Below are 26,990 nucleotides of genomic sequence, written 5' to 3'. Positions count from 1 at the left end.
TGGTGAGATTGTGCTTTCCCCTCAAGGAACTGTATATATATATATATATATATATATATATATATATATATATATATATATATATATATATATATATATATATATATATATATATATATAAAAGCGCCTTTTATTTTAGTACTGGCAGACTTTCTACCAGTACTTAAGATGGCGGGGACAATTGTGGGGTGGAGGAGGGAAGAGAGCTGTTTGGGAGGGATTAGGGGGTGTGATGTGTCAGGTGGGAGGCTGATCTCTACACTAAAGCTAAAATTAACCTGCAAGTTCCCTACAAGCTACCTAATTAACCCCTTCACTGATGGGCATAATACAAGTGTGGTGCGCAGCGGCATTTAGCAGCCTTCTAATTGCCAAAAAGCAACGCCAAAGCCATATATGTCTGCTATTTCTAAACAAAGGGGATCCCAGAGAAGCATTTACAACCATTTGTGCCATAATTGCACAAGCTGTTTGTAAATCATTTCAGTGAGAAACCTAAAGTTTGTGAAAAAGTGAACGATTTTTTTTTATTTGATCGCTGTGACAGACCCCTCTGTCAGTACTGGAAGGGTTAACTTTGTTCAGCTTTGAGAAACTATTTTCTGAAAACAGGTTTCCTGACATCAGCTATTGTTTACTGTAATTAAGTTTAAGTGATAAGCGTTCACATTGTTTAATCAGACTGCCAGGTGTCAAAAAGGATTAACTTGTTTTCTTGTGTTTAATTTTTTATTTGGTTAAGTAATGTAATACTATTGTATCCTGTAAAAGGGTGTCTTCCCTCTAATGTACTATACTCTTCCAATCCCCCACCTAGGGAGTGTCAACCAGGTGGGAGGCCTGCATAAATACTGGGCATATAGCCCTCAATAAAACACATTAATCTGTTTAACCCTCAAGACGGAGCTTGGTCTCGTGTTTGGGGGGAATTAACTGGGTTCGTGTGTTGCTGATCCCGTATTCAGGGCATCTCCCATCTGGTATTAACCCTCGATATCAGGGTTATACCATAATCTCATTTGGCGGTGAAATGGTGGCAGGAAATATACCAAAAGGGGCCTAGATCAATACTTTGGGTTGTCTACTACACTAAAGCTAAAATTAACCCTACAAGCTCCCTAATTAACCCCTTCACTGCTGGGAATAATACACGTGTGGTGCGCAGCGGCATTTAGCGGCCTTCTAATTACCATAAAGCAATACAAAAGCCATATAAGTCTGCTATTTATGAACAAAGCATTTACAACCATTTATGCCATAATTGCACAAGTTGCTTGTAAATAATTTCAGTGAGAAACCTAACGTTAGTGAAAAAGTGAACATTTTTTTTAATTTGATCCCATTTGGTTGTGAAATGGGTTGTCTACTAAAAAAAAAATATACAGTACATGGCAAGGGATATTCAGGGATTCCTGATAGATATCAGTGTTCCAATGTAACTAGCGCTAATTTTGAAAAAAAAAAAAAATGGTTTGGAAATAGCAAAGTGCTACTTGTATTGCCCTATAACTTGCAAAAAAAAAAAAAAGCAAAGAATATATGAACATTGGGTATTTCTAAACTCAGGACAACATTTAGAAACTATTCAGCATAGCAGTTTTTTGGTGGTTGTAGATGTGTAACAGATTTTGTGGGTCAAAGTTAGAAAAAGTGTGTTTTTTCCCCCCAATTTTTTCCTCATATTTGATATATTTTTTTATAGTAAATTATAAGATATGAAAATAATGGTATCCTTAGAAAGTCCATTTAATGGCGAGAAAACCGGTATATAATATGTGTGGTACAGTAAATGAGTAAGAGGAAAATTACAGCTAAAAACAAACACCGCAGAAATGTAAAAATAGCCTTGGTCCCAGACGGTCAACAAATGGAAAAGTGCTGTGGTCACGAAGGGGTTAAAGGAACATGAAACCCTAAATTTTTCTTCCATGATTCAGATAGTACATACAATTTGAAACAACTTTCAATATTTACTTCTATCGTCAAACTTTCTTTGTTTTCTTGTTATCCTTTATTGAAAAGCAGGAAGGTAAGTTCAAGAGTGTGCATGTATCTGCAGCACTATATAGCAACAGTTATACATTAGCAAGAGCACTATTTCCTATCATTTAGCACTCAAGACATGTGCACCCAACGAATATAGATATCTCTTCAACAAAGAATAACATGCGAGCTAAGCAAAATTTGATAAAATAAGTAAATTAGAAAGTTTTTTTTTTAAATTTAATTCTCTGAATCATGAAAGAAAATAAAAAAAAATTGTGTTTCATGCCCCTTTAAAAACAATGGTGATTTTACTGACATAATGACCTTAGTTAGCCTGGTTTACTTCAATAAGACTTTGTATTGGTTCCTCCAAATGAGGTAAGAGATGGGTGGAGTTTGTCTATTGAAAAAGCAATTGTAGCAAACAAGGAGCAAATACATTTCAAATATTTTCACTCATTTAGTATGATAGTTGATTGCAAGAAAGTTGACTTCAAGTGTATTGTCCGTTTAAAGGGACATAATACTCATATGCTAAATCACTTGAAACTGATGCAGTATACCTGTAAAAAGCTGACAGGAAAATATCACCTGAGCATCTCTATGTAAAAAAGGAAGATATTTTACCTCACAATCTCCTCAGCTCAGCAGAGTAAGTTCTGTGTAAAAAGTTATACTCAGCTGCTCCCAGCTGCAGGTAAAAAAATTAAAAAAAATGAAGAAATGAACAGCAGCCAATCAGCATCAGCAGTGCTGAGGTCATGAACTCTTACTGTGATCTCATGAGATTTGACTTAACTCTCATGAGATTTCATAGTAAGCTTCCTTTACCTGATTGGTGAAATAATATGAGAGTGCACGATGCTAGTCCCTTCAGATGTCCCAGGACAAACACACTAAAATGCTGCTTAGAAATCCTTTACAATGGGAGGTGGCTACTGAGGAACTTTTGAGGTAAAATATCTTTCTTTTTTACATAGAGATGTTCAGGAGATATTTTCTAGTCAGCTTTTTACAGCTATGCTGCATCACTTTCAAGTGTTTAAACATTTGGGTATTATGGCCCTTTAAGTAAAACTGGCCTCTTGTATACAAATCTGCAATATAAATTAAAAATTTCTCCAAAGTAGTTTTCAATTTTTTTTTTAAATTGGGTACATTATATAGAAATGGATTATTTTTCCATCAATAAAAAAGGTATTAAAAAAAAAAAAACATTCATTCTACGTTTTTTCATTCTCAGCGTTTGAGGATGTTGCTCTATGTTATTAGACACAGCTTGGGAAGTTATTCAATTAGACAATGAAAAGCTCTGATTTTATTTTACCTTTAATCATGCAAAGTATAAGTATTAGGTTAAACTTGATGAACTATAGCTTGTGTACAGTCATTTTAAGAAGTAGGGGGGGGGAATTAAAATATAAAACAATCTTCGCTGTCTTAATATTGAATTGTTAGCACTAGTACATTGTGAATATTCATGGTGTAGCCTTTAATATTTTTATTTTTCACAATGACACTATTGAGATGTAAAAGGAAGGTCCCATTGTATCACCAGAAAAATGTATTTCAAAGAACAGCTTCAGCAATTACATTTCACGGTTCTTCCTTATCAGCATTACAATTGCACTTTTTATCTATCAAGCACATAACACAATAAAATACCAAACTACACCAAAACATCAATACTGTACGGAACTGTAAAAAAAAGATACAAATATACAACAGCTTCTAGACAATAAAGATGTGCTTTGCCAGGTAAGTGTGTAACTATCATTTTTTTTCCAGTCCCCATAAAAAAATGGGTCTGAAATTTGTCTGTCTGTACTATTTAAACATCACTAGAATCTGCATATTTTATACTTCCAAAACGTCTCTGGCAAAAACACAGAATAATGTGGCAGAAGGTTGATGTTTATGCAATTGCAAGCTGCAGACATCATTTTCATTTAAATGCCAAAAATAACAGCCAACAACAAGTGCAGAATACTGTAAGTGAAAAAACAAACAGCAAAAAAGTCTTACACCTAGATTACGAGTTTTGCATTCGTGTTTTAACACTGAAAAAATGGCCATTTCAGCTTTAAAACAGCAACGCAGCCATTACAGTCCCTCACTCAAAAAATACGTTTTTGTGTGGGATTTCCATAGCGCTGCCATTACAAGTTTTGCGGTGAGGCTAAAAAGCTTGCGTTACGGCCTATATTATGGCCTATACCGACAGGATCCGTTTCGCAATCTGAGAGCAGTAGTTATGAGTTTTACGCAACAAAACTGTTACACAAAACTCATAACTAAAGTGTTACAAAGTACACTAACACCCATAAACTACAATAAGATCCCAGACAATGTTTAAAAAAAAAATGTGTCAGTTCGAATATGTCCGAAATTTTTTTACCAGACGTTGATTAGTGATGAATGTTTCTAGTGATCACAAATAGGGGATCCTAGATGGTAAATATCGTTGTTGATAGTAGAGATGGCTAGTAGAACTGATGTTGGTCGGGGCAGCTCCTCTTGTTCATTGCCTGAAGAAACAACCAGCTGTTTGGTTGAGAAACACGTTGCATTGACATAAAGCGTTTTTAACTTTTAACATTGGAACTTGTCCTCATTTTGATACCACTCCATAACCGATATAGAAATATATCCATTACCACTAACAGTTGTGCTGAACCAAGACACAGCGGTTATTACTACCAGCGGAACCGGCTACAGTGTACTAGCCACTGCTAAGTGCTAGCCTGCTGATTTGCACCGGTCATAGTACGGTGCCGACATTTCTGGTAAGCACAATTATTACCACTGCACTATCGATTCCATGAGATAGGATTACACTATGAGGCGCCCTCTCTTTGTTTTTGATTTCTAACACCCATAAACTACCTATTAACCCCTAAACCGAGGCCCTCCCGCATCCCAAACACTATAATAAAGTGATTAACCCCTAATCTGCCGCTCCCGACATCGCCAACACTAATACAATTTATTAACTCCTATTCTGCCACTCCCCGACATCGCCACCAGTATAATAAAGTTATTAACCCCTATTCTCCCGCACCTCAACATCGCCCACACTAAGATATTAACCTGAATTCTGCCGCTCCCCAACATCGCCACCACTAAATAAAGTTATTAACCCCTAAACCTCTGGCCTCCCACATCACTGCCACTAAATAAACCTATAAAACCCCTAAACTGCCAGCCCCCCACATCGCAAAAAAATAAAACTATCAACCCCTAAACCTAACAACCCCCTAACTTTAAATTAAAATTACAAGATCCCTATCTTAAAATAAGTAAAAAAAAACTACCTGGGAAATTAAAAAAAACTAAGTTTAAACTATAAACTAACCTAACATTACTATTATACTAAAATTAAAATAACTATCAATAAAATAAATTACACATTAAAAAAACACAACTAAAAAAAAAACATTAAATCTACAATTATAAAAAATGTAAAATACTAAACGTACAAAAAACCCCCCACTAAATTACAAAAAATAAACGAAATTATCCAAAATAAAAACAAATTACACCTAATCTAATAGCCCTATAAAAAATAAAAAAGCGCCCCCAAAATAAAAAAAAACCTAGCCTACAATAAACTACCAATAGCCCTTAAAAGGGTCTTTTGTAGGGCATTGCCCTAAAGAAATCAGCTATTTTCCCTAAAAAAAAAAATACAAAGACCCCCCAACAATAAAACCCACCACCCATTCAACGCCCAAAATAAAAAACCTAGCAAAAACCTAAGCTACCCATTGCCCTGAAAAGGACATTCAGCTCTTTTTGTTGCCCTGAAAAGGGAATTCAGCTCTTTCAAGAGCCCAAACATTAATCTAAAAACAAAACCCTAACCCCCGAAGATCCACTTACAGTTTTTGAAGACCGGACATCCAGGCGGCGAGAAGTCTTCACCCAGGCGGTGAGGTCTTCATCCATCCAGACAGCCTCTTCCATCTTCATCCCATTCGCTGCCATATACTGAATCTTCAATGCAAGGGGGCCTTTTCAAAATTGCGTCCCTTGCATTCCTATTGGCTGATTTGATTTTGGAAATTCAAAATCAGCCAATAGGATGAGAGCTACTGAAATCCTATTGGCTGTTCAAATTAGCCAATAGGATGAGAGCTAATAAAATTCTATTGGCTGATTTTTCATCAAGATAAAGCAGTTTTGCAGACTACTTTGAACTTTTTTTTTGGGTGTTTTCTTTTTTAGATTAGGGTTTGGGCTTTTCCTAAAAGAGCTGAATGCCCTTTTCAGGGCAAGAAAAAGAGTTGAATGCCCTTTTAAGGGCAATGCCCATACAGATGCCCTTTTCAGGGCAATGGGTAGCTTAGGTTTTTGATAGTTAGGTTTTTTATTTGGGGGGGGGGGTTGGTTGGTGGGTTTTTCTGTTGGGGGTTTTGTATATTTTTTTTCAAGTAAATAAGCTGACTTCTTTAGGGCAATGCCCTACAAAAGGCCCTTTTAAGGGCTATTGGTAGTTTATTGTAGGCTAGGGTTTTTATTTTTATTTTTATAGGGTTATTAGATTAGGTGTAATTGTTTTTATTTTGGATAATTTCGTTTATTTTTTGTAATTTAGTATTTTTAATTTTTTGTAACTAATTTTTTTTTTTTTTTTTTAGTAGTGTTAGGTTTTTTTGATGAGTAATTTAATTGATAGTTTTTTTAATTTTAGTATAATAGTAATGTTAGTTTAATTTATAGTTTAAACTTAGTTTTTTTTAAATTTCACAGGTAATAGGGGTTAATAACTTTATTATAGTGGCGGCGATATCGGGAGTGGCAGATTAGGGGTAAATAGATTTATTTCGTGGCAACGATATCTGGAGCGGGAGATTAGGGGTTAACATTATGTAGGCGTCAGCGATGTTGGGAGCAGCAGATTAGGGGTTTTTAGAGGTGGGGTTTATGTTAGGGTGTTAGGTTTAAACGTAACATAGACATCAATGGGGTTGCGTTACAGAGCTTTTCATTCCGCGATTGCAGGTGTTAGAAAAAAAAACTAACACTTTCTCCCCATTGATGTCTATGGGGAAAGCGTGCACGAGCACGTCAAAGCAGCGCTTGTATTTTGTGCGGTATGGAGCTCATCGCCACCATATCGCATGCACAAGGCGGCTTCTCAAAAACTCGTAATGGCAGCGCTATGGAGGGTGAGATAACACAACTTTTGCAGCGTTCGTTTTGCACCCTCTATAGCGCAAAACTTGTAATCTAGGTGTTAGTTTTTACACTTCTGTAAGCGTAGTTAAAAGGGATATTAAACAGTGCTCCTTTGGTAAAAACAAATATGTTAAAGGAACAGTTAAAGTCAAAATAACACTTTCATGAGTCAGATAGAGAATGTACTTTTAAACAACTTTCCAATTTACTTCTATTATCTCAATTTGTTTTGTTCAATTGGAGTACTTTGTTGAAGAGTAAACACAGGTGGGCTCATAAGGCTTCAGGGGCATACACGTGTCTTTAGCACTCTATGGCGGCAGCGTTAGTAACTTTTTATAACATTTTTAAAAAGAATGTTGCAAACACTACTTCCATAGACTACTAAAGACACGTGCACTCTCCTGAAGTCCTATGAGCTCACCTAGGATTACTCTTCAACAAATAATATCAAGATAACAAAGCAAATTTGATCATTGAAGTCAATTTGAAAGTTGTTTAAAATTGCATTCTCCATTTAGACTGTGAACATTTAATTTTGAGTTTACTGTCCCTTTAAATCAAAGTAAATATAAAAAAAAAAGGATTGTGGAAAAAACAGCAAACAACTTACTTGTTTTCTTGCAAGATGAGCACTAACAAATTTTCAGTGAAGCCCCTGCCCTCAGTATGATAAGAGAGATGAAATGTTGACAACTTAGGTTGCATTCTGACTGATCTGAGCAAATCTGACTCCCTTTAATCTTGTCTATTCTCTTTATAGTAAACTAGCTCATGTTATTCTAAAAGTTTTATGACATCAAGCTAGATAAACCTTCCTGCAGAGACCTCATCTCCCTTGTAGGGCTGTGAAAGGAAGTAATGGACACTGCACAAATGTAGTATAAAAAAGTAATATATAAAATGTTAAATTAATTTAAAATGTTGAGCAATACATATTGCAATGATTTCTATTATTGAGTATAAGCCACTGCTTAGTGCTTTTTGTACAACAATGAAACAGACTGTCTAACACCCATATAATAACTAATCTAAACTGCTAGCATATAAGTGAATATTTACAAGGTTCCCCTAGGCAAGATAGAATTTCCACAGTTAAGGAAATAACCTCTCCCTGTAAAACATGTGAACATACATTTTGGTTCCCCCAGTGATAAGTAATAGTTACACTTTCAACTGATTTATTGAATCTTAACATTTGATTCATGTGTAGTCACATTATAAATATTTAAAACAACCAAAATTGTTTTTGATTTGTACAGAAATTTACTTTATCTTTAATGTTTGAATAATGGATTCTATAGATTTTTCTTATTGCACTATTGCTTGCTTATAAGCTAAGGGGTCGATCACAATCCTTTAAAAAAAAACGAATTTCAACATAAATACACACCATTAAAACTAGGGTTTTTTTTTCTAAAGTATTGTAGTTGACCCTTCTGTGTTTACCCCCTGCAAATGGGTAAAGCATATAGTTAAAGTCAGCTCCAGAGCAGCAATGCACTACTAAGAGCTAAATGAAAATATCCATCATGATTAAGGGCTTAAAGGCCCCAAATGTTGCATGTTTTTATACTGTCCCAAGAAAGGAGTGATTTCTAGATAAGGTGATGTGGACGTTGTATATATACTATTATTTAAAAAGGGCATGAAAGTAAAAATTTCATTTTCGTTGTTCAAATAGAGCATGCACATTTTAAGAGACTTTCTAGTGTACTTCTATTTTCAAATGTACTTATTTTTGGTATCTTATTAAAAAGCATACCTAGGGTAATAAATTTGATAACTTTACTAATTTATTAAAAATAAAAAAACTGAAATATCACATGGACAGAAGTATTCAGACCCTTTGTTGAGAAATAAAGATGCAGTGTTGTTTGAGGCTAGATAGGGGGCTGGCTGGGTCTTTGTGTAGATAGACCAGTAGTTTGGGGATTCTGGGAGGTAGATTGAGAGTATTGGAGAGACCGTACTAATATGCAATGATAAACTGTAGCCTATTCATTTATATAAAAACTGTAGCTATTATAGCAATAAGTGTCTATGCATTTCTCTACAGATTTGTTAATAGATTAACACATTTTCTGTGCCATTTATATAGCTGTTTTATTGTATGTTATTCTGTTAGAATAAAAGAGGGCAATGTAAGAATATATAACCAATCTGCCTCCAATTTGTCACTTCTGCATTTTGTATCTTGTCAGCATTTCTAAGCTAACACATAACTATTGTGTTTCTCAATATATTTGCTTTTGTTATTCTAAACCATAGTTGAAAAACCATGCCTGCTAGTATCAACATGGTTTCAATACATTTCTTGTTATCTTATACCAAGGCTAAATGTCTACAGTTTTCTTGCCTTTTACATAAACAATTATTTGTCTCAAGTGCTGTTATTTTCCACTGAGTGTATTGCAATAAGGGGGCGTGTATGAAGCCCCTGTTTGTCATTTGACAATGTATGTGAACAAGGGGTCATGAGCAAAAGCTAAAGGGTAGTAGATTCAGGAGTAATTTAAGAAAGCACTTCTTTACAGAAAGAGTGATTGATTTATGGAATAAACTTCCTCAAGAGGTAGTAGCAACAAACACTGTGGGGGACTTTAAAAATGAATGGGACAAGCATAAGGCTATCCTACGAACTAGATAAGTTTATACTGTTAGGTAAGGTCGGGCAGACTTGCTGGGCCTATGGCTCTTATCTGCCGTCAATATCTATGTTTCTATGTGATGTAAACTATATAACCACATTGTGGGCGGTCAATAAACAGTACAGTTGTTATACTTCATTTGTGTGGGCTGACAGTCTGTTCCAGAGATCTCGTACAGGTGTAAATTCTGCTCCAGCAGAGATTAGAATACTTGTTGGTGATTAGGAGTATCAAGCCTCTGTAAGTTCCCCTAACACTATGGGGCCGATTTATCAAGCCCCATATGGGCCCCAATGCCTCTGTTTCCACACGAGCCTTCAGGCTCCCCGGAAACAAAAGTGAAAAAGCAGCTGTCCTAAGACCGCTGCTCCTTAACACGTCCCCCACCTGTGAGGCGGTGGAAAGCAACCAGCCCATCACAAAACAATTGGGTTGATCGAGAACCCCTGCTAGCGGCCTATTGGCTGCGAATGTGCAGGGGGTGGCATTGCACAAGCATTTCACCAGAAATGCTTGTGCAATGATAAATGCCGACAGCATATGCTATAGCAGATTATGTCTGTCCGCACACTGATATTTTGGCCCTTATGGTACATAAAATTTAGCTCAGGTGCATCCAATTTCTCTGGATCACCTTTGAGATGTTTCTACACTTTGATTAGAGCCACTTGTGGCAAATTCAATTGATTAGACATGATTTGGAAAGGCACACACTTGTCTACAGTACCAGTCAAGTCATTGATCACCTTCCAAAAGTACACAAACGCGAGGAAAGAGCCAAATAATTGTGGCATGTAAAGACAAAAGATTTAAACACTGATCATACTAGTGCTATGCAACTCCAAAACGCTGATATTATTGTGCTGCATATTTGTTACAGTTAATGAAATAGGTCGACAATGAGAGTTGAGTAAAGTAACGTGCTGTTGTTGTAGTGTTACACAAGGAAGGCTATTCTACACAGAAAATAGCATCAAAGACTAAAGTTGCCAAATCTACGGTAGTATTTACACTAAAGAAGAAGCAAGAGACCAGGTCGAACGGGAGCAGTCACTGGTCTGAGAGACCTACGGTGATATCAGGGAGAGAAGACAAGTTCCTATGCGTGCAAAGTAAAAATGAACATGCACTGCGTCAGATATCTGCGAAGAACTGAATTCTAATCGTCAAAATTCAGCGTCTGGGACGACTGTGCAACATCATCTTTGTGACCAAGGGTTAAAGGAATGTGTGGCATCCAAAAAAAACATTATTATGAAAACAAAACAAGGTCAAGAGGCTACAGTGGGCCAGAAAACATAAGGATTGGTCAGTCAATCAGTGGTTTAAAGTGTTATTCATGGATGAATCAAAGTTTGAGCATTTTGGAGGGAAATGTATGCAGTACGTCCGCCGCCAGGTTGGCGAGTGCATGACAAGTCAATGCATAGTACCAACAGTTAAGCGCGGTGGTGGATCTGTCATGGTTTGGGGTTGTTTTGCTGGTGATAAAGTTGGAGATCTTGTACAAATCGAGAGACGTTTTTGATAAGAAAGGTTATCACTGCATTCATGCCATTCCATGTGGAAAAAGAATTGCAGGTCCCAGTTTTGTATTTCATCAGGACTGGTACTGGTCTATATATGGTCTCACAGCTTAAAATGCATATCAGAACAAAAACCAAGTCATAAGGTCAAGGAAACTGCCTGCAGAACTCAGAGACAGGACTGTGTTGAGGGGAAGGCTACAAAAAATGTCTGCTGCATTAAAGGTTCCCAAGAGCACAGTGGCCTCCATAATTTTTAAATGGAAGAAGTTTGGAACAACCAGGTCTCTCCCCAGAGCTGGCCACCTGGCCAAACTGAGCAATTGGGGAAGAAGGGCCTTGGTTCGAGAGGTGACTAAGAACCCGATGGCCACTCTGGTTGAGCTCCAGAAATTATATGTGGAGATGGAAGAAACTTGCTTAAGGACAAACATCACTGCAACACTCCCCCAATCTGGGCTTCATGGCATAGTAGCCAGACAAAAGCATCTTCTCAGTGCAAAACACATGAAAGTCTGCTTGGAATTTGCAAAAAAGCACCTAAAGAACTCACAGACTTTGAGAAACAAGATTCTCTGGTCTGATGAAACAAAGATTGAACTGTTTTGCTTCAATGCAAAAAGTATCATGTCTGGAGGATACTGGGCACTGCTCATCACCTGCACAATACCATGTCAACTGTAAAGCATGGTGGTGGTAGCATCATGCTGTGGGGTGTTTTTCATCAGCAGAGGTTGGGGGACTCTTCAGGGTTGAGGGAAAGCTGAACATGGCAAAATACAGAGAGATATCCTAAATGAAAACCTTGTCCAGAGTGCTGAGGACCTCAGACTGGGCAGGATGTTCACCTTCCAGCAGGACAATGACCCTAAGCACAGAGCCAAGACAACGCAAGAGTGGCTTAAGGACAACTCTGTGAATGTCCTTGAGTGGCCCAGCCAGAGCCCAGACTTGGTACCCAATGGAACATCTCTGGTGAGACCTGAAAATGACTGTCCACCGACTGTCCCCATCCAACCTGACAGAGCTTGAGAGGATCTGCAAAGAACGTCAGAAAATTCCCAAATCCAGGTGTGCAGAGCTTATCGCATCATACCCAAAAAGACTTGAGGCTGTAAGCGCTGCCAAAGGTGCTTCAACTAAGTAATAAGTTAAGGGTCTGGATACTTATATCAATGTAATATTTCAGTTTTTTCTTTTTAATAAATTTGCAAAGTTATGAAAAATAGTTTTTTCTTTGTCATTATGGGGTATGGAGTGTTGATTGATGTGAAAAAGAAATAATAATAATAATAATAAACCATTTTAGCATAAGGCTGCAACATAATAAAATGTAAAAAAAAAATTAAGGGGTCTAAATACACTATTAATATGAAAGCATTAGTGTAATAACATAACATTGAGCATTTTATTTTTGCACTTTTATATGATGATTGGAGTAGCCGTGTTAGTCCAGTGATTTAGATACAAAAACAACAAGAGTATTGCATTCATCTATGATATTTTTTATTATACTAGAGAGTCTCCTCTCTTCCACCAGCCTGAGTATTGCTTCAGACCTGAGCAAGAGAGGAAACTCTCAAAAGCTTATCATTTTTAAAATGTACAGTTAGTCCAGTAAACACAAATATCATGGCTTAATGCAATACTCTTCTTATATTTGCACTTTTATAGAAAACACAAAACACAGAATAGGGCAGCAGATAAGAGCCATAGGCCCAACAAGTCTGTCAACATTTCCTATTAAGTGTAATCTTAATTTTTTTGTAGAATAGCCTTATGTTTATCTTGGGCATTTTTTAAAGTGAATGTCAATTTTGATACTAAAGTGCCCGGTTTTTAAAAATTCGATTAAAAACAGGGGCACTTTAATTCATCAAAATTTACATTTCACTCCTGCTGAGAAAAAAAAACCTTACCTTTTAATCTTGACAGCAGCTCCAGCTTCCTCCACCCGTTGCAAAGCCTCTTCCTGGATCTAAAATGAGGAATCCGGCTTCCTCCAATCATGGCGTTGAATCAGACACTGATTTCCCCCGGGGGGGGGGGGGGAAGACGTGATTGGAGGATGACCTATCATTTCTGACGTCAGAAATGGCTTGCAACGACCGGAGGAAGCTGGAGCTGCTGTGAAGATTAAAAGGTAAGTTTTTTTTCACAACAGGAGTGAAATGTAAATTTTGATGAATTAAAGTGACGCTGTTTTTAATCGAATTTTAAAAAAACGGGCACTTTAGCATCAAAATTGACATTCACTTTAAGTCCCCCACATTGGTTGTCTCTACCACCTGCAATGTAAGTTTATTGCATGAATCAACTACCCTTTACTGTGAAGAAGTGCTTCTGTAAATCAGTACTGAGCCTGCTACCCTTCAGCCTGAAATCGTTAAAGTTTGCATCCAATTCTTCCTTATAAGCTGAACTTTGGAACTTTTCATAATTCCAGAAGAGAGAAAACTGAACATATTTTAAAGGGACAGCGTATTCTAATGTTTTTCCCTTTTAATGTGTTCCCAAATATCATTATTACTTTCTGGTGTGTATTATGTTGTTCACAAATAACTCTCTCATTTTAAATGGCTGATTTTTGCCTATTGTATTCCCACTTATACTGAACATTTCTTAAACCTTTGAGTGCTAAGCTGAATTTAATATTTTTCTGTTTTTTACTATTTTCAAAAAACATTTTGTTTGACTTTAGTATTTTTCCCCCCAGATCCCCAAGACTTATACCATTGGAAAGTTTAGGTGATTACCTTTCCAATGGTGGGTCTTGGGGGTCTGTAGCTGCTTAGGTCCCTGAGATACAGGTTTCTAAGCAGCATGCCCCCTTTCCCTATACTTTGTATTGACAATTTTAAATAAAGTTGCGGGGTGACGTCATCACGTCATTGCGCGTGACGTCACTGCACATAACGGGAAGCCCTGGCAATGCCTGTCACTATGCAGGCCCGATCGCCGGGGTAGGAGCGGATGGGGGCCCCCAATTGCAAAAAAGGTAGTTGAGTGCTAATGACGTCTCTGAGCCGTCATTAGCACTCAAAAGGGACAGTCAACGCCAAAATTGTTATTGTTTAAAAAGATAGATAATCCTTTTATTACCCATTCCCCAGTTTTGCACAGTCAACATGGTTATATTCATATACTTTCAACTTTGGTGATTACCTTTTATCTAAGCCTCTTTTGACAGCCCCTGATCACATGGCTATTTATTTATTAATTATCTGTTGACTTGCATTTTAGCCAATTAGTGCATTGTCAGCCACAACTCACGGGAGAGAGCACAATGTTGTCTATATGGCCCACATGAACTAGCAGTATCCTGTTGTGAAAAGCAAATAAAAAAGCATGTGATAAGAGGCTGTGTGTAGTGGCTTAAAAACAGACATTTAGAGATTTAAATGTTATAAAGTATATTAATATAACAATGTTGGTTGTGCAAAGCTGGGGAAGGTAGTAAAGATGTTATCTTTTTAAACAATAACAATATTGGTGTTGACTGTCCCTTTAAGTTCTGGTTACAAAACAACAACAACATGTAAACGAGACGGTTTAGATAAAATAATGCTCACAGTGGGGCCTGTTACAGAGAGGTACTAAAATGTTATTTTTCCATTGTTCTCTCTAAGTACTCTTTTTTTTCAGTAAACAGGTGGAGTTTGTGAAAATTATTAGATAGATAACATAAGGAGGTATTCTCTCCCTACAAAATCAACCTACTGTATTGGGTTGTAGTTTCAGTTAGCAGAAACAGCTATTCCACATACAAAAATATACCTAATGGAACAATTTCCTATACAGTTTATACTCTGCAGCTGGTATAACACAGGCCAGTTTTACAGTACAGTTTTATTGTCCCTTTAAAGCTACTTTCTAGAAGTCAGGGAATGACTTGTATATTAATATATCAATCCAAAAAGTTAGAAGCCAGACCTAGAAGTAATCTGACTCCAGTGTTTTAAAGGGCCATAATAGTAAAACAATTATATGCTGTAAATCGTCAGAACAATGAATTTAAAGGGACAGTCAAGGCCAAAAAAAACTTTTATTTTTCAAATAGGGCATGTAATTTTAAACAACTTTCCAATTTACTTTTATCAACAATTTTGCTTTGTTCTCTTGGTATTCTAGTTGAGAGCAAACCTAGGAAGGCTCATATGATAATTTCTAAGCCCTTGAAGGCTGCCTCTAATCACATGCTTTGTATTTGCTTTTCACAACAGGGGAGAGTAGTTCAGGTAAACCATATAGATAGCATTGTGATCACGCCCGTGGGTTGTGGCAGACACTGCACTAATTGGCTAAACTGCAAGTCAATAGATAATAACTAAAAGTCATGTGATTAGGGGCGGTCAGAAGATGCTTAGATACAAGATAGTCACAGCAGTAAAAAGTGTATTAATATAACAGTGTTGGTTATGCAAAACTGGGGAATGGGTTATAAAAGGATTATCTATCTTTTTAAACAACAAAAATTCTGGTGTTGACTGTCCCTTTAACTACAGACCCTGCACTACTGTTTGTATAACCCCTGCAATGGGGGTGAACACACAGTAAAAGTGCTGCTCAGGATGCACAGAACACTACTGGTCCCGAGTGGAAACTAGTTGCACATCTGAGTCATTTGCAGGGGTTAAACATACAGTAGTTCAGGGTCAATAGACATAATTACATGCAGGGGCACTGTTCACGAGGTCATAGTACCTCACTGTTTTTAGTCGCTCACTCACAATAATTCCAAATATTTTTCAATATATGCTCAATCGAATTTAGCGCAGTATAATATTAACACAGTCTCCGATATAGCAGAGACTTCTCTAGTTTAGTCCGGTGTTCATTTTTTTTTTTTTGGCCAGCAAGCATAACAATTATAGCCTACGCTATAGAAGAGGCTTTTTGTAGCAAGATAATACTTTGTATCCACCTGGTAGCTTCCATTATTGTGCTTGAAATAACTTATTGCTTGCAACTTTCTATCAATATTTATTTGGCTATTGGGGGATTTATTTATTGAGTCACAGTGCTGGGCAATGTTATAACTGACAGGTCATGCTAGTGTCGAATAGTAACGCAAACAATGATTGGAGTGTCATTTGCATATGCAACGTAATTGCACCCACGTCTACTCCAAGATACATTGTGCCATAATTAGACTTTCAACCCTCTTTGCCATAACAATATATACTACATGCTTGCATAAGTTACTAAGCAATCGATCAGTCAAGTGTATATTTACTATTGTTACAAATTTTAAAACTCTGGCCATCAAAACGAGTTACACCACCGAAACGATTATATTCACTGTTAACTTTCCTGCTCTATAGCTAAAATAATGCAATCTCAATACAATTATATATGAGGGATATCCTTAAGATTATTAGGCAGATTGCAGTCAATTTATTATATATATTTTTTAGATTGTATATAAGGCAAATTATTACCCTGTCTGTGAGTTTGAGCTTATTTTAACCAGTGTATGTGTGAGTGTTTGTATGAGTCCTGCTGGACTTAACCCTTTGTCTCCAATAAAGTTTTGCCTAGTATGAGTGTTGTCTTTTGAGACAAATTTTATTACAAAAATAAATTGATTCCTCATACTTATGGGATTTTGTTGATATATTCACTTAGAGATAAGCAGCCTTTTCTTTTTTTGCAAATCTCTTTTTGCATTAATGGTACATGCATGTTTATTTTTCTAGCTTAGCTCTAGAATTAAAGGGCCAGCTAACTGGTGCAACAATTATTTAACCATATAATTCTTATTTGTTAAATCCCATCCTCCCTCATTTTTTCCTTACTAGAAGTTTAGGAGCCATGGTATTCTGACTCCAGTGTTTTAAAGGGCCATAATAGTAAAACAATTATATGCTGTAAATCGTCAGAACAATGAATTTAACTACAGACCCTGCACTACTGTTTGTATAACCATTGCAATAGGGGTAAACACACAGTAAAAGTGCTGCTCAGGATGCACAGAACACTACTGGTCCCGAGTGGAAACTAGTTGCACATCTGAGTCATTTGCAGGGGTTAAACATACAGTAGTTCAGGGTCAATAGACATAATTACATGCTCCAATGAATTAGAGCATGTCATTTTTAAACTATCATGGCGCTTTAATTGTTCAAATTACTATGGGCATGATGATCACAGATTCTCCTGCTTGGAGAAAGATTGTAGTGCAGACTTCTCAGGGGCTGAACTCACTGAATGCTCAAAGAAAAATGGCAGAACTCTCCAACACTGCGAGATCTCTCTCATTTCTCTATGTGAAGGAAAGACAAGCCCAGTGCAATATAGCACTTCATGATATGAGAATTTTGTTACACATTGTGCTTTGTATTTTATATTACTTTACACTTCAGACTGGGTCCTTTCAGTATTATTACATATCAGGTTTGCACTTAATATTTTATTTTTTAATATTTTATATTTTTATTAAGGAATTAAATTCAAAACATACAAGAAAAAGCAGAGCAATGTTTGCAGCCATTCCAGATGCATACAGTAAGATTGACAAGAACATAATTTCTTAGAATAGTTACATATTCGCAAGCATAATAAACTAAATCATAGTACCTGTTTAGCTCTGCTAAATAAAAAATCTAAAAATGATATTTCTGTTTTCTTCCTCCTGAACCTCTCTGAACATCTTCATAAAAATCTATTTAGCAGAAGGATATTATATAGAATATAGGTTACTTATTGTCTTCCTATGAAAACAAAGGCCACTCCTGGACCTATAACAACCTACGAACCTTGAAGTAGTGGAGGAATTGGAGCAGGTCACAGGGCCACTTTTGAAACCTTGAATGCAATAAAGTATACTTAAAATAGACCCTGTATATTGAAAACATATATATGTTTATAACAACAAGCGAAAACCTGTATATGAAAACAAATTTGTCATAGTCAAGGCAGTAGATATCATTAAAACAGATATATAGCATACTGTAGATATAGACCCCACAGGAAAAAACATAAAACTATTAACTATGCTTTATACAACAAAACTAAAAGAGCCATCCCTGTGTTGTACAATATGGATAAAACAATGATAAATATAGCAAATCTATAAAACAACAGCACGTTATAATCGCTAAATAGATATATTGATTGAGATTAGGATTTATCATAAACCGAAAGCTGCTGATCAGTTAGAGAGACATTTAAAATAATAGTGGGAAGAGATATAAATATCTTCGCTAGAGCACAGGGGATTAAAAGATGACCTAGGGTACTTTAACAGAAAATGATAGTACTGATTGTACCAATCAAACTAGGAACATTGAGTGGTATTAGCCACAAACATTTCCAACAGCTAAAACAGAAGCACTTTTTACAGACAAACTAAACAAAGCATACAGAAATGCATATTTTAGTTAAAAGGTTCCCTACACCGGGAGCTCAATGATCTAAAATTCGCCAGATCAGATGTGGTGTTTCTTGCCGACCCTCCTCGCAAGGGCTGCCCTGGTGGAATGATTGTAAAAAGGGGGCAGTCCCTGCAAGTGACGAGAGGTCTCCTATTGAAATTAATGGATAGGGAAGTTTCGCTGCATAGAGCGAAGTTAGCAGGAAGCAGGGGGCGCACTTTCAAAATGAAATCATGCAGCCAATATAAATCACATTACGCTGCTTTCTGCATATAGCATCTTACAATTGCCTATATTTTCGGATGCATGTAATTTTCTATTAGGGTTATAACTATTTGGAGTCTTGAGAAAAGCTTGCCACCTTTTAGTTGGCGAGAAAAAAATGAGATCTGTAGTGTGAAAATCTTTAAATAATTATGCTGGGATTAGAGAGACAATCTGATATGCCCGTGTTCAGACCATTTTATGAAAAAAAGAACAATTACGTTTTGAATTTTGTACTTTATAAGTATGAGTTTTGAAGTTATTTTTGCGCATCCAGTGTACTGAAATTACAATTTAAAACAGGACATATTTTATATGATTTATTCCTGTGTAATTTACATACAAATATTATGTTTTTGATAAATTTTTGTTATGATTTCTGATGGACCATAACAATACAATTTTTCCTTGCTTATTTTATTACAAATGTTATTGTGCATTTTTCATACTAAAACGCAGTATACACCACTTAGCGAGACACCCAGTTTTCAAGGTAGAAAGTGGCTTTAGATCATTCAACTAGGGAAACAGAAGGATTGGCGAGCATTCTTTAATAATCTTGCTTGCCCAGAGAGCTTTAGATTATTGGCCCCTTAGTCAGTGCTGTAGTGTAGTCGTTAACCAGATCTCTTCTTGAAAACCCCTAAGCTCAAATACATAGAAGACCTGATTTTTAGCAGGAGATTAAAACAATAGTAATTGTGCTTGACTCACTAAAAATATCAGATACTATTAGCAGCAAACATTTTCCACAACTAGCATAACTGTTGTTCCTTATGATCTAAACACATTCTTAACAGAAAACAGAATTTATGTTTACCTGATAAATTACTTTCTCCAACGGTGTGTCCGGTCCACGGCGTCATCCTTACTTGTGGGATATTCTCTTCCCCAACAGGAAATGGCAAAGAGCCCAGCAAAGCTGGTCACATGATCCCTCCTAGGCTCCGCCTACCCCAGTCATTCGACCGACGTTAAGGAGGAATATTTGCATAGGAGAAACCATATGATACCGTGGTGACTGTAGTTAAAGAAAATAAATTATCAGACCTGATTAAAAAACCAGGGCGGGCCGTGGACCGGACACACCGTTGGAGAAAGTAATTTATCAGGTAAACATAAATTCTGTTTTCTCCAACATAGGTGTGTCCGGTCCACGGCGTCATCCTTACTTGTGGGAACCAATACCAAAGCTTTAGGACACGGATGAAGGGAGGGAGCAAATCAGGTCACCTAAATGGAAGGCACCACGGCTTGCAAAACCTTTCTCCCAAAAAATAGTCTCAGAAGAAGCAAAAGTATCAAACTTGTAAAATTTGGTAAAAGTGTGCAGTGAAGACCAAGTCGCTGCCCTACATATCTGATCAACAGAAGCCTCGTTCTTGAAGGCCCATGTGGAAGCCACAGCCCTAGTGGAATGAGCTGTGATTCTTTCAGGAGGCTGCCGTCCGGCAGTCTCGTAAGCCAATCTGATGATGCTTTTAATCCAAAAAGAGAGAGAGGTAGAAGTTGCTTTTTGACCTCTCCTGTTACCAGAATAAACAACAAACAAGGAAGATGTTTGTCTAAAATCCTTTGTAGCATCTAAATAGAATTTTAGAGCGCGAACAACATCCAAATTGTGCAACAAACGTTCCTTCTTCGAAACTGGTTTCGGACACAAAGAAGGCACGACTATCTCCTGGTTAATGTTTTTGTTAGAAACAACTTTTGGAAGAAAACCAGGTTTAGTACGTAAAACCACCTTATCTGCATGGAACACCAGATAAGGAGGAGAACACTGCAGAGCAGATAATTCTGAAACTCTTCTAGCGGAAGAAATTGCAGCCAAAAACAAAACTTTCCAAGATAATAACTTAATATCAACGGAATGTAAGGGTTCAAACGGAACCCCCTGAAGAACTGAAAGAACTAAGTTGAGACTCCAAGGAGGAGTCAAAGGTTTGTAAACACTAAAAAACTCTAAGCCATCTCCGTGGAGATGTTGCCTGTACAACGGCAAAGAGAATGACTGGGGTAGGCGGAGCCTAGGAGGGATCATGTGACCAGCTTTGCTGGGCTCTTTGCCATTTCCTGTTGGGGAAGAGAATATCCCACAAGTAAGGATGACGCCGTGGACCGGACACACCTATGTTGGAGAAATCTATGTTCAAGAAAGCATAGTATCAAAAAATGAGACATCAGCAGCTAAGCTTAATGGAGATACAGGCTTAAAAGTACAGTCACCTATACAGAGCAGTAGTGAACAAACATTTACTGTAGGTCTATTAAGCAAAAATCCAACTGTCGTCTATATCAGACTAAAATTATTAGAGACAGCACTATCATGTAATGGTTAGCCAATTCCCTTTTTACAGTCTCCAAAGTTAAGAAAAAGTAGAAGACCCAAGTCACAGACAAGATAGGAATCTAAGAGGTCCACCATTTTCCATATATAGGTCTACTACCAAACAATAAGTTATACACAAACTGCGCTCTACTTTGTCCAACTTTCTTAGCCCTTGGCTGTAATGCTTTACCATCCATAGGCATTATCTATTGAACTGTATGATTCACCACTTTGAAGATAGAAATCCCTGGCGACAGATCCATTGAGGGCTCTGGCCTAGTTAATATTTTGGACTTGACTACCCTTAAAGGGACAGGAAACCCCAACAATTTCTTTCATGATTTGGATAGAACATAGAATTTTAAACAACTTTCCAATTTGCTTCTATTATAAAATTTGCTTCATTCTCTTGTTATCCTTTGCTAAAGGATCAGCATTGCACTACTGGCAGCTAGATGTACACATCTAGTCGGCCAATCACAAAAGACAAATGTGTGCAGGCACCAATCACCAGCTAGCTCTCACTAGTGTAGGATATGTGTGTATTATTTTTCAACAAGGGATACTAAAAGAACAAAGCACATTTGAAAATAGAAGTGAATTTAAAAGTGTCTTAAAATTACTTCATTTATCTGAAATCCCACAAGTTTAATTTTGACTTTCCTATCCTTTTAAGCCAGGGTTACCATCTATTTTATATTACAATACATTGATATTTAGATCCAGCAGTGATTTTAAAAATTCTGATTATGTTTTGAAAGTTTCTGTTACTTTAACAAAATAGGATCATACTGTGCATCTTTTACAATTTACATTGCATTTTGTATTTTCTCTATTGTAAAATAAAACACAGCTTCAGAAAGTAGGAGGAATATGGCATTTCCCTGGACTGAATAGGAGAGTTCCAATGGTATGCCTGAAGCTCTCTCACAAGTCTTGTGAAATGCTGTAAGCATTTTAAACAAGCTGGTTGCACTGAATTAGATTGTCAGCTGTATGCAGGTGAAGTTTGCTCAAAATTCACAATACAATTATTTAACTAACAGAAAAGCAATACATAATATTTCTTCAGTTCAAGTTGCTTTTGCCTATAGTTTAACATTTCAGTTTAATTTGTAATTAATGTAAACTGGGCCTCTATATCAGCACCAGGTGTTCTCTAGTTACCTTCTTTCTCCTCTGTGAAATTCTGTATCCCAGAGAACTTCATTACTACCCAGGATGGCATCTCTCATCCCTTGTTCCACCCTTTTTCTTAGAGGATTCAGTGAGTTCAGCCCCTGTGAAGTCTGCTTTATAATTTCTCTATAAAACTAGAGAATCTTTGCTTATCAGGCCCATAGAAAGTAATGAAGCTTTCTGGGAAACTGAAGCTGTCAGTTTTTCAGTTTTATTTTAAATACAAGAAATACAAAGTGAAATGCAATTAGTAAAAGATACACATAAATACACAAAGTATTATCCAAATTTGTTAAAGTTAAATAGAAACTATGAATGCATAATCAGAATTTGTAATATCACAACCATAAATACAATGCAAAATAGAAAGTGCAATGTTTAAATGTAATAAAACTTAATCTGAAGTATAAGTATATAAGTACCTTCACATACAGAAATGCAGGGAATGCCCCTTGGAAAAGTATAGCAAAATCTGCCTTTTTAGAATTTCACAAGGAATCTCACATTGCTGGATGATCATATTAGATCATCCCACCTGAGTGGAGAGCTTTAGATAATCAGGTTCTAAAAGATGTTGTTAAAATCTCTCACTGCTGCAGGACTTCATGGCCTCCTTTCATTCAAATGCACACCGTTGAACCTACGTAGGTATGCTCTCATTAAAAGGAATAAATAAACCAAGTGAATTTTGATAATAGTAGTACATTTTAAAGTTTAATTTTTTAAACTTCAATGCTCTATCTGAATAGTGAAAGTTTAATTTCTACTTCCATGACCTTATAATTTGGATACAGAGCGTAGACCTTGTTACTGAAAAAGGACGCCATAAGAATTTAGAACATCTATTTTATAACTGACACATAATGGTTCTTGTGTGTGAACTCCACTATTATAAAAAAAAAAAAAAATGTTACTCTCTGGAATTGAGCAGCTAAAATTGACCATAATCTCTGTAAAGCTACTCTTGCTTTTTATCCCCTATAAGCACTGATTGGCTGCTTAATCTAAAACAAATAAAATCTATTACTGCTTTTAGACAGGGTTAATATGAATGAGCGAGTTTTTTGCGCATGTAAGGCAGTAAGAAACTGATTATTAGCTACAATGCACAGCAGGTTCTGCTTGACAGCTGTTATTTGTATTGTACACAGGACATGCAAGCATGCACACCCTGCAGGAAGAGTATGACACAACTTCCTTAATAGGGAGATCTAATGAGCTCATACAAAAAAAAAAAACATAGTGTCAGTTTAAGAATGGGCAATCCCACAGCAAATATGATGAACACACCCTTAGCATCACATACTTAAAACCATGAATTAGACAAGCACAGCTCTGTATAATTTTATAAATATCTGTATCCAGAAAATTTGAACAATAAGCTGAATAGGCTTCATCTTGCACGGTTTGTAGCTTTTATTAGAATTATCCACACCCTATTGTATGTATAAAATGCCGTTATTAGTTTACTGACATATTGCCATCAGTGTTCTCCACAAAACATCATTGCCAGTTGGGTGGCATTAAGAAGTATCCAGGAGCTGGCAATGTAATACTTTGCAATATTATATTGCTTTTGGTTATTAATAAATGTTATTTAAGCTAAACAAAGCACAAATTAATTGCATAATTTAGCATAAACGGATTTAAAGAACAATTTGCGCAAAAAACATTGAACATTATCTTAAACGGGTGGTGTGCCTATAAAATAGGTCCTGCAGAGAACATTGGCTATATTTGTTCAAAACATGTAAACCAATAAAAGAAAGGTAAACAGAACATTTAAATTCTGTAAACAGATAAGTACAACTAGTTATAAAACACCATCTCCTCAAATTCTGCATATATAAGAGACTAGCCACGGAGCTCCAACATTTGTTATGGATTTGTTGACCTCTACAATAAATTAATAATTTGCTTTTTTTTTTCTTCTTAATGTTGGAAATCCTTGTTACTAGATAATTAAAGCTGAAGTCTCACACCAATTATTAATATTGTACACTTTTAAAGGGACAGTCTAGGCCAAAATAAACTTTCATGATTCAGATAGAGCATGTAATTTTAAACAATTTTCCAATTTACTTTACTCACCAATTTTGCTTTGTCCTCTTGGTATTCTTAGTTGAAAGCTTAACCTAGGAGGTTCATATGCTAATTTCTTAGACCTTGAAGCCCACCTTTTTCAGATTGCATTTTAACAGTTTTTCACCACTAGTGGGTGTTAGTTCACGTATTTCATATAGATAACACTGTGCTTGTGCACGAGAAGTTATCTGGGAGCAGGCACTGATTGGCTAGACTGCAAGTCTGTCAAAAGAACTGAAAAAAGGGGCAGTTTGCAGAGGCTTAGATACAAGATAATCACAGAGGTTAAAAGTATATTAATATAACTGTGTTGGTTATGCAAAACTGGGAAATGGGTAATAAAGGGATTATCTATCTTTTAAAACAAAAAAAATTCTGGTGTAGACTGTCCCTTTAACGTGACTTTTGTAGTACTATAGCAGTTGTCTTCTGTGGTCTATTTCACTAGTACTTTAAATGTTCAGAAACTATATCAGATGGGAAAAGACATCTAAATAACAAAATATTATAGATGGGCCAATACCATCATTTCTTTGTACTCAACTCCAGCATCAATATGTTGAGATCCTATACCTTATACAATTTCATATTTCAGTTATGGAACATAACATTTGCATGTTTGAATATAATATCAATACAATGTCTTTTTATACCCGTTTCTACTTTGACAGTATTGATTGATCTTAATATTCCATAAAAATTAAAAGGTCCACCTCTAATTATATATATTAGAAATCATGAACATATGACCCTTAAATTGAAATAATGAAACCATAATTGTACCTCAAGTTCAATTTCTCTTTTGTTGATGTCATCTGTGGACTGATTAAGCTTCTCCAGTTCCCCCTAGTCAGGAGAGAAAAAACAAAACGTTAGGATTGTTGAATGATACAACTCAGGTACAGAAAAAAGAAATTTTTACTTAGTATTAGGATACATTGCAACCAAATCATTCATGCAATAAAAACATGAGTTACAATAACACTGTAATTATATCAAGTATGGTTTTCACAGACAACACAATAAAGTCTGACTGCAGGCAACACACTTCCCAATATTTAATTTCTTTACCCCAAAAATGGGAGGGTGGGGGTGGAATATCAGAGGCTGGTTGGGGAAGGAAGATTGGGGGCAAAATCAGTGCACTGAATATCTACAGTGGGATCTGGGAATTACATAACACACGGAGAGAAGTGCACTCCCAGGAACAAATAACCAGCTAAATAACTTGTTAGCTTGTTCTATGGTGATTTACCACCTGGGTGCAGCTTCTTTTTTAGACCAGTAATGCTTTTCACAGAGTAGAACCTTCCTGCAGTATATCAGTCTGATCCTGCCTACTAGGTCAGTCCAGCCCTGAAATACCAGGCAATTCCTCTCTGAAGAAGGAACACGCAAACACCAAACAATCGTTTCAGCCCTCATTGGGCCTCGTAAGTGAGGTGCAGCCATATTCCACTAAGCACACTGAGGAAGGAGTACTCACTGTTACTGAAGTCCGGCAGAGAAGGTCTTCTTCCAGGCGGCTCTATCATCTTCTATCTTCATCCGGAGAGAAGGCGGTGGGCTAAGTGTTACGATATTTATTTATTTTTTAGATTAGGTATTTAATGGACTGGAAAATAGCTGATTGCCCTTTAGGGGCAATGGGTAGTTTAGGTTTTTTTAGTGTTAGTTTTTTTATTTTGGGGGGTTTGATGGGTGGGGGGGGTTACTGTTAGGGGGTAATTGGTAATTTGTTAAGGTAAAAGAGCTGTTTAACTTAGGGCAATGCCCTACAAAAGCCCTTTTAAGGGCTATTGGTAGTTTAGCATTAGATTAGGGGGTGCTTTTATTTTGGGTTTAGGTTAGTTTAGGTTGGAGGGGGAGGGTTAGAGAGCTGTTTGGAGGGATCCCTACACTGAAGAAAAAGAAATAATAAAAAAATAACAATAACAAAAAGCCCTTAATTGCATACTAGCAGACTGTCTGCCAGTTCCTAATATGGTTGTGACAGGGGCGTATTAATGATGGAGAGGCCAATTTTTTGGGGGGCGGCACTTCTCTGTTGGCAGTGGCACTGAATATTCATTCTGGATTTAATTTTTCATTATATTTTTTGCCGGGCGGCGATCACATGACCAGTTTTTCGCCGAGGTCACATGACATTTTAGAACATCCGCCCACCTTACTGTCTATTGGCACGCCGCACATTGGAGGGTGTCATGCACGTGCGCCCTTGATCTCTCAGGCAGCGGTGAGAAGGGAAGTCGAGTCGTCACGTGAGTGATCGGTGGAGCAGAGCCTGAGAAGGACTGCACTGGAGAATGGAGGGGGCTGACCCGGCTGAGTCGACTTAACTCAGGTAGGACAGGCCATGCACGCCACAGCATTGCAAGACAAAATATCTAACGCTGACAGTCAGAGGACTCAG

At 36.8% G+C, this 26,990-nt stretch overlaps 1 protein-coding gene across 1 annotated transcript in view; it reads right to left on the bottom strand.

The window, feature by feature from the left end:
- Window positions 1-26,990, bottom strand: part of SH3BP5 (SH3 domain binding protein 5) — a 257,965-nt gene that overhangs the window by 172,002 nt on the left and 58,973 nt on the right. The window contains exon 2 of the mRNA XM_053714281.1: window positions 25,361-25,423. Within this exon, the coding sequence (XP_053570256.1) occupies window positions 25,361-25,423 (63 nt within the window). The remainder of the gene's footprint in view (window positions 1-25,360; window positions 25,424-26,990) is intronic.

The sequence above is a fragment of the Bombina bombina genome, chromosome 5 (assembly GCF_027579735.1).
Source record: "Bombina bombina isolate aBomBom1 chromosome 5, aBomBom1.pri, whole genome shotgun sequence".
Lineage (NCBI taxonomy): Eukaryota > Metazoa > Chordata > Amphibia > Anura > Bombinatoridae > Bombina > Bombina bombina.
The sequence above is the reverse complement of the archived record's forward strand: the minus strand, read 5'-3'. Positions and strand labels throughout refer to the sequence as shown.